The sequence below is a fragment of the Octodon degus genome, unplaced genomic scaffold (genome assembly GCF_000260255.1).
Source record: "Octodon degus isolate 3935 unplaced genomic scaffold, OctDeg1.0 scaffold00034, whole genome shotgun sequence".
Lineage (NCBI taxonomy): Eukaryota > Metazoa > Chordata > Mammalia > Rodentia > Octodontidae > Octodon > Octodon degus.
Genome location: NW_004524610.1, coordinates 5,597,518 through 5,605,929, shown reverse-complemented (window position 1 = coordinate 5,605,929; position 8,412 = coordinate 5,597,518). Strand labels below are relative to the sequence as shown.

General features: G+C 48.5%; 1 protein-coding gene across 1 annotated transcript in view; it reads right to left on the bottom strand.

Moving 5' to 3' along the window:
• Clvs2 (clavesin 2) overlaps positions 1-8,129 on the bottom strand; it is a 78,399-nt gene extending 70,270 nt beyond the window's left edge. Inside the window, exon 1 of the mRNA XM_004630238.2 lies at positions 7,357-8,129. Within this exon, the coding sequence (XP_004630295.1) occupies positions 7,357-7,745 (389 nt within the window). The 5' untranslated portion in view covers positions 7,746-8,129. The remainder of the gene's footprint in view (positions 1-7,356) is intronic.
• Positions 8,130-8,412: the final 283 nt, after the last annotated feature.

The window sequence follows — 8,412 nt, the reverse complement described above, 5'->3', positions numbered from 1 at the left end:
CTGCTGCCCCAGCCACCCAGAGGCAGAAACAGACTTGGGTGCTGCTCTCTCCAGGCTGGAGCTCAGGGTGCCGGAGTCAGATCCTCGTCCTGTTGGCCAGATGCTGGCAAATGTCCCAGCTGCATGATCAAAGCCAGTGTCACTGGTAAGCAACATCCTCCTCTTTCTAGTTGGCATGGAAACATCGGCCCTGTGGTAACTCCTCAACACAGATAACAAAATTATTTCCTGTTAGTGTGACTGCCTTCCAGCCCCATCCCCCTACAGGTGAAGGATCTTTTCTGGGCATGCCTCTTCCTTCTCCTTTTACATTTAATTACCAAGCCCAGCTCTCTTTTCATTTACATATTCATTTACATAATTACATAATATTTACAAATATTACATATTTGCTGAGCAAGTCTTCCTTTCTGCTGGGTCTCAGCTTCGTGGCCTATGTCTCAGCACTTCTCCTTCTCTGTCTCTCCTCTTTCTCTTCCTAAAATCTTACTTACCCCTAGGATGAGGTTAACCTACACATAGCACTCTACCTCCATGGCTCCTCCAAAATTCCAGCCTTCCCCCCATAATCCCACCTGTTCCCTTGCACACCCACGCCCAAACTTGCGGAGCCACGCAGGCCATGCCCCAGCTCACCCCACCGGAGTGATGCGTCCCTCTGCTTTTCCTCTGCTTCAGACTATGGAGGACCTGCTCCTGCACACTCTGCCTTCTCTAGACTCCTGCAGCCGGCTCTGCTCATTGAAACTGTGCACACCTAGCGGGACCTGAGTGTGCTCTCCACCTCTGAACCAGCACATGGAGGCACAGTGTGTCCTATGTAATGTGAACGCCTGACTTAAAATCTGCATTTTGCCCCCTACTCCACTTTCTGTCCTCAGTGCCCAGCGTGCATTCGGCACACTGCGAGTGGACAGCAGCACATGCTGAAAGCGAACTGACTCCTGTGGGTGCAGACCACACTGCCTCACTGCCTCCCACAAAGAGCACTGACGTGCCCCTCCGGCACTCTCTTCTCTGTACACCGTCACTCACTCTAGGCTGCTCTGTCCACCAAAAGCCCATCTAAAACACCTGTACCAGAGAGGACCAGAGCCCCTCATGCAGCAGGGTGCAGTGGACATTCCCTACCTGCAGCTACAGAGCCCCCTTGCTGCATTTTATAAAGAAGCCAATTGCACGAAATGAATTCCAAAAACACACTCCCAAAACCTTCAGTAAGATCAGGAAAGTTTTCCTCTCCTGCCTCTGGCCATGCAAGTTTTGGTGGCCTCCTGACCTGTGGTTCCCTCTTGGAGTTCACAGCTCCTCTCCCTTGGAGCACAGCTCACAGTCCATGCAAAGATCCATGGAGGTCACATGTTAGCCGGAGCTTCTACTTTTCAACTTTTTAGCAGGGTGGAGGAATGTGGCAACCTGGCACTTTCTGTGCAGCCCAACAGCCAATAGCTCCTTTTATCACTAAATCAGTCAGATGCCATTAAGTTCTTCATCACAGCTGCCCTGGCCTCTCAGTTTTCATTAAACAGCATTTCCCAGTGTCAGAAATTCTTCGTGCTGGACAAGGCCTGGGAGGGAGGCAGGTGCAGAATCATCCTTACTAAGGAACGCCTCGGCCTCTTTAGCACCGAAGCTGGTGAACCTATGTAAGTGTTCCACGTTGCTTGTGGGCAGAAGGACACCACCTCTATCTGTGTAATAGGTTCAGATTTCCAATACCATTTCAAATGCATTATCTTAACCTCAAAACCATGGCTAACATCTCTGAGCTGGTTTTGTCCCTATTCTCTTTTCTGAAGGAAGAAACAGATTCCCAGAGAATTTAAACACTGTACCCAAAAGCACCATGGGAACAAAGTGGAAAATCCCAGCGAGAAGCCAAGGTGCTCAGGGTCGCTGCGGAATCAGCACGCCTTCCACTCCTGGCAGCGCGTCACCCCCAGCGAAGAGGCCGACGCATCTCCCTGGCAGAACGCGCTCATCAGAAGCTAGGAGGCCGGAAGCTAGACGTCTAGTGCCGCCTGGGTGCGGCACCAGGGCCTCCCTCCCCTGCACCAGGGGGCCCCAGTGAAGGGAAAGCACTGAGGCAGTCACCGGAGTCAGGAAGTCAGCTCTGAGTCTCGCCTGCCCAGCCTCCGGCCTTTCGGTGATTCGCTGCCTGAGCTACGTGGTCTGCGCTGCCGAGGGACAAGTGTGAGTGAGGACAAGAGAGGCCTGAAATCTCCCAGTGAAAAGTAGTTCCTGGCAAAGGGGGGGCACACAAACTGTGCACCTATTGCTACCTACCCCCCCCAAAAAAAAATCAAATTAAATTAAATTTTAAAAGAATTGTGCTGGAGAAATCCAGCTGCACACCTGGGAGCCAACAATTCCAGAACAGCTACTCTAATCCAGTTAGTAGTCTCTGCCTTCAGGAAATCTATGCTTGCACCCTACGATCTTGTCCCTAATGATCTAGGTTTTCATGTTTAATCAAGATTTTTGAAATCGTAAATGGATTTTTTAATTATCAGAGCTCTTTTCAATATAATTATCCTCACCTCTCTTCCCCTTGGTTTAGCTGTCTGCATGGAAGGAAGCGGCTCCCGGCCCTCCTAGCTGTGTGTCAGGGGACAGGGCTTCTCTGCAGTAACACAGGCTGCAAAAGTGACTCAGAATGAAGGAGTAAATGAAACTGAACAAGACCTCAGTCCCACCGTGCACACTAGCGACACTCTCCCTGTGTGCACCGCGGAGCTCCCGGTGCCCAGAACTCCCCGGGGCTGACCAGTGGCTTCCGTAAGCAGCATCTGCCTGTGAGTTCTCTGGTAGCTATTAGATATTCACATTTTTTCTTCCTAGAGAGGCTGAATGGCATAATGCACACATTGCGGTCTTTCTTTGCCCCGATACCTGCTAAATTTCAGGTACATAGTAAATACTTAACTGAAGTCAGCTTTTCAAAATTCAGTTTGAATGAAATATTAATTGTTCAGTTTGTCATTAGATGTCATAGGCATCCAACATGCAGGGGCATCTTTTCCCTCATAAACTTGCTCATTATGGCAGTGAAATACATGCTGTAAGAGCTCCGTCTTTGAGGCCAGGTCCCAAACAGGCTGAGGCCCACAGCCACATGAGGCCAGCAGTGTGTCACCCCCTCCAGAGCGTCAGCCCAGAGACTCCGTGTCCATTATTCACGACCCAAAGACAGTGCTGCATGGTCGGTGCTGTGTGAATGCCACTCTGGTAAGAATACTTCGAGTGCTATTCATAGTCCATTGTCTTCTAGGGACCAATAAAGGGATTCCACATAAACGTTGCTCACTATCCTTCCATATCTAAAATCGGTTCCTAAGTGTAATGAGGTTGACAAGAGTGAAGCCCTACCGGCTGCTAACTGACGACTTGCAGGCCATGCTCGGCCTGCCTGTCAGCCTCATGTGTCAGGTGATGCCACTTCTCTCAGGAATGTTGCCTGTAATTATGGGCCAGTGGTTCCAACTTCTCAGGTGCTGGTTCCCAGGCGTGCCCTGGGGTCTACAGCGCTCCCTCTCCTCAAGCAGTGGACAGTGCTCCTCCCTCTCCCTCATGAGATCTGCTAGGTGACATGCAGGTGTCCACCCAGTCCTACGCAGGATGCTGTCGCTTAGGAAGGAACGAGGCACGGACACTGCAGGACAACCGGGTGCTCCCGACGCAGGGCGCCCCTGACCATTCCTAACTTTTCTGCTTCCTTCTGCTCTGACAAGAGACAAAATCATGTGCATCTCTGCCAGGAGCAGCCTGCCTGACGAAAGCAACAGAGCCTCAACGCTGGTTCAGTTCCTTTCTTAACGAGCCACAGGCCATAGTGAATTCATATCGGCAATTCAGAGCTTTACTTTCAGAGATGTGTTAAAACATGGGTCCGTTGCAAAAATTACAATTTTTACCTTAGTCTTCCAGATGACCATGTCTCATAAGACTTTTCAGAGCCCAATTTTCTATCATAATCTGCATGCAACCCATACTGCATTTTACTGACAGTGGCCATCTCCCACGCTACTACTTGAGGAGCACAGAAAATTGTCGCACAAATTTACAATGGGAAGAAGCACTCAACAGACAAATTCTTCTACTTAAAATTCCTTTCTAAAACTTCACATGACTCTTAACTCAAACATTTACCATCTACTCCAAGTGCTTTTATAACATCCTTTTTTGCACACATTAATTCTTTCAAGGAACCTTACAATTGCTGTAAAACTTCATGAACTCGTTTTCCTTTTGTAGATAGAAAGTTGGAAATAACTTCATTGTTCCCCAAATAAAGGGGAACATTTTCTACTGCATTTCTAGAATTTCCCTGTGTCATATTCACCTGTCCTACCTACTGTTTCCTGAAAACAACACTGTTTTTCAAAGAGGAAGTTGTTCAACTCAAGGAACTCAAGGACTGTGGTCAGAATTCTGTGCAGATCTGCAATTTTCTGGAGACCCAAGCGGCTTGGGCCTACCAGGAGGAGGGCAAGAAGGTTAGTGAGAACCCTGGCAGGATGCAGAGAAAGAGGAGGGAAAGATGTTGCACGTGGCACAGGCACCTGACAGAGCTGTGATGGCAGGTAACCATGAGTGAAGGAGGTGGAAACTTCTATGGGAGTTAAGTCAAACAAGCCTGAGACTTCCAGGGGAAGAAGCGGACTTGGGGTGAGACTGCAGCAACGATTGAAGAAGCAGATGTCCTTCCAGCTTCAGGGCAGAAGTCAACACAATGTGTATGCTCATCTTCTAGAGGTATCCTCCAACCGCAGATTCCAGGAAGCCAGAACTGCTTCCTGTCACTTGCATTCGGGACTTGTGAATTTGGAGATGTTAGGGTGCATTCACTGTGTCTATGTGAGGTGCTTAGAGGCTTAAGTAATTCAGCAGTTCTGCATCCTAAATTGCAAAGGACATGCCCTAGGGTAGCTGTTTACACTCTAGAATATTGTGATGGTCAATTTATTGAGTCAATGTGAAAAGTTTAACCAGTGACTCAGCAGGAGGCCACGGTCCTCACTTTGTAAACATCCTGAGCAGTGCAGGAGAAGAGCAAGGAGACGTAAGAGTGCTCTGTCCACCCTGGGGCGGGTAGCCTGCATTCGATATAAGGGAAGAAAGGAGGCTGGCTCCCTCCTTTTGATCTTATTGTTTTTGCTGTGCTTGGCAACTATGTGCCACCCTGCTTTGGAACCAGCTGATTATAGACTGAAATCTCTACAGACTGAACTAAATAAACCTTCCCTTCCTTAATTTTGGGGATTGTGTATTTTGTCTTAGCAACTAGAGAAAAGTAACTGGATGAATGTGGATAGGGAGAGGAGAAACTTTTTTAAAGAATACAGGAGCTAAAAGAAACTGAAATTTAGACCAGTTATACTATATTCTTTTTTACCTTGCAGTACTATAAATTCTTGCTTATGCCTGTTCTGTTCTAACCATAGAAACAATTAGCAGTTATTAAACTATAGCTCCTGATAGTATATTTGTATATGGCCCAGCTTATTTTTAATTTTAAATGCACAATATTTTGTGCTTATAATGGTGTGAAGTTTTAATTTAAAAAACTCCACAAACCAACTAATAAATCTCTTCCCACTATAATTTGAAGAGAGGGATTTTGATTACCAATACCACGTGTTTATACAAATATATGACAAAACTAAAATATTTTTCTTTATATATCCAGGATAACCACTTTCTCACATACATCAGAACTGTAAGTGACTTTCATCTCAACTTAAGCTTATAAATCAATGCAAATACTGTTTCAGTTGTAGAAAGAAATGAAAAATCTTTCCAAGTAAAATTTCCCTAATATATATAGTCCACAGTTCTCATATCAATATATTCAAGAAAATAAATGCTCAGTCTAACCCAAACAGGAACATTATGATTATGTTGTTTTGCAAATAAATGTTTCCAATTTTAGTGCACAATCATTATTTTGTTTAATTAGACAACATATGCAGCAGATTTAAAAAGTCTTTTGTTAAAAAAGAGCACAGTTAAAGAGAGTTCTTTCAATTTGCCACCTGATAAAAAGTGGAGTGAGGTTCCTACAACCACCGGAAGTAAGGAAACCTCTTTCCCTTCTAGTGGTTGATTCTCTTTCTTAAAGGCTTGATGATTTTTCAGGTAATAGACTGTTTTGTGTTTACCTAAAAAAACAGATCAGAGGTTCTCTCTATGTATAGGGGAAAGTTGTCAATTAAAGAAAGAACTATTTTAAAATACTAATTTAAATTCTCACTTCCAAGAAACTCTGAACCCTGCCCAGAAACACGAAAGATCTGTAAAAATCTCTCGGGAACTGTAGAAGTCATTTGCAATTCCTCCAGAAAATGAACCAGGTGCAGCAACAGTTACCATTCACAGAACTAAAAATACCTCAGTGTTTTAAGAAACAGCTCTTTATGACTCTTCGCTCTGGGTAACATTTTTAGGTCCCATGATACGCTTTAACTTTGAACCTAACTGATGCTTCCTTACCCAAGAGCTTTTTACAGTTTCTTACATCTCTCAGCCTGAGAAAATAATTCTGATTAAAGAATTAGAAGAGGCACAGTCCACATCTCTCTGTAACACAGAGGCCGTGAGACCAGGACTCCGCTCTGCTCAACAGCACCCACGCTGAGGAGCCTACCTGCTGATCTGCCTCAGCTTTCAACTTCCTCAAGAGGAAAAATCACAGCCGACAGGAAACACCTTCTTCAGGTTGTTGACAGCGGGCAGGAGAACAAACTCACCAGTCAGCCTTTGTTTTCAGCCTGGAAAGGCATGCTCTGTGACGGCACAGACAGCTCTTCCTTTTCACTGAAGTGACATGCGTCGCATTACGCCTTCATCTGCACCACATGGAGCAGAAAAGCTCCCCCACACCAAGGCTACCTGCTTGTGTCTCCCTCCGCGCCCTCACTTTTCTTTGGAGAAGAGCGGCTCCAAGACAATGAGGAGGATGCAGCTAGTTTTAGAATCTCTCTAGAAGATGGAAAACTTGTCTCCATCCTCTCCTCACTTCCCTAGACCGAAAACTCAATAGCAGGTGAAAATGTGGAAGCTTTATTTAGATGTTAAGCAATTTACATCTCAGCATAATAATATGGTTCAGGAAGCACTTAAAGATGCAATGGAAACTGGGTATTAGGGAAAGAGGAGTTTTAAAAGCAAAAATAAAAGCCCTGCCTTCTCAGGGCGCTGCCACTCACTGGCTTATTAGTCCCAGGGTTTTTTTTTTCCCCTGCCCAGCCAGATAAATAAAACACAGAGTTGCAAGACCCATGCCACTGTTAGGGTAAGTTCTGGAAAATGGGCGAGTAAAAGGATTGTTAGTACCAGTCAGGGTTGAGGACTTACCTGCTTTGATCCCAGTTGGCAGCAAAAAGGACAAGGATCTTCCTGCCGTAATGGTCCAGGTTGGCTAGGCCCCCGGGGAAGCCGTCCTTCAAGGCCTGCTTGATGCCTGGGTCTGTGGCCTTGAAGCTTTTGAACATGTCCAGGTTCTGCTGCCGGTACTCGAAGTATTGGGCCAAGAGGCGGAAGGCCTCAAAGTGATGAAACTTCCTGGCCCGCAAGAAGCGCAGGATGAACGCATCGTCTGTGCGCAGGAAGCCAATGTCCGGCCTGGTGATGACCATGTCCCTCACCTCTTGGATGTCCTGGTGCAGAGTGTCGGGGTTCTCATTCAGCTCCAAGCGAGCCTTCTCCAAGGTTTCGGGAGACAGGCCAGCCTGTAAGTGAGTCATTGTTCCGCGGGCCGGCGTCTTGCTTGGAAGCTGGGGCTCAGTGTCCCACGCAACTGGCCTGGCCACCTCCACCCCGGGGCCCCCGGGCCTGGCAGCCGCCGCCGGCTTCCTCTCCTTCACAGGAAATGATCTCCTCGCGTCCAATCAAGGACCCTGTTGCTCCTGCTCCCCCGGTGCTCTGGCGAGGGGGTCCCAACTTGCCTCCCCGCTGCCTTGCACGGCGCCCCGTCCGCCCTGCTTCCCTCTGCCCACCGCCCCCGGCCTGGGCCCTGTGCGCTGCACAAAGCACCTGAGCCCCCCTCACCGGCTGCGCTCGCCGCGGCCCCGTCCTCCTCACGCGACTCCCGGGTGTGGCCAAGGCGCCCCGGGTGCATCCCAGCCGGGCCGGGCTTGGATGCTTGGTGCTTGGGCCGGACCGGGACCGGGGAAGGGGCCGAGAATGGGGCCGGAGACCGGGTGCGGCGGCGCGGTGACAACGAGGCGGCTCTCGGCCGCGCGGCTCGGGAAGGAGGCTTCGCCCAAGAGAGGAAAGCGGAGCCGGTTCCTCCTGGGCTCCTTCCGGATGCGGTTGGCACGGGCAGCGCCGCGGGGTCGGGATGCGCACGGCCCGGGCACCGGGACGCGAGGCTCCGCGCTGCGCCCGCTCCACGCGCCGACCCGCGTGGGC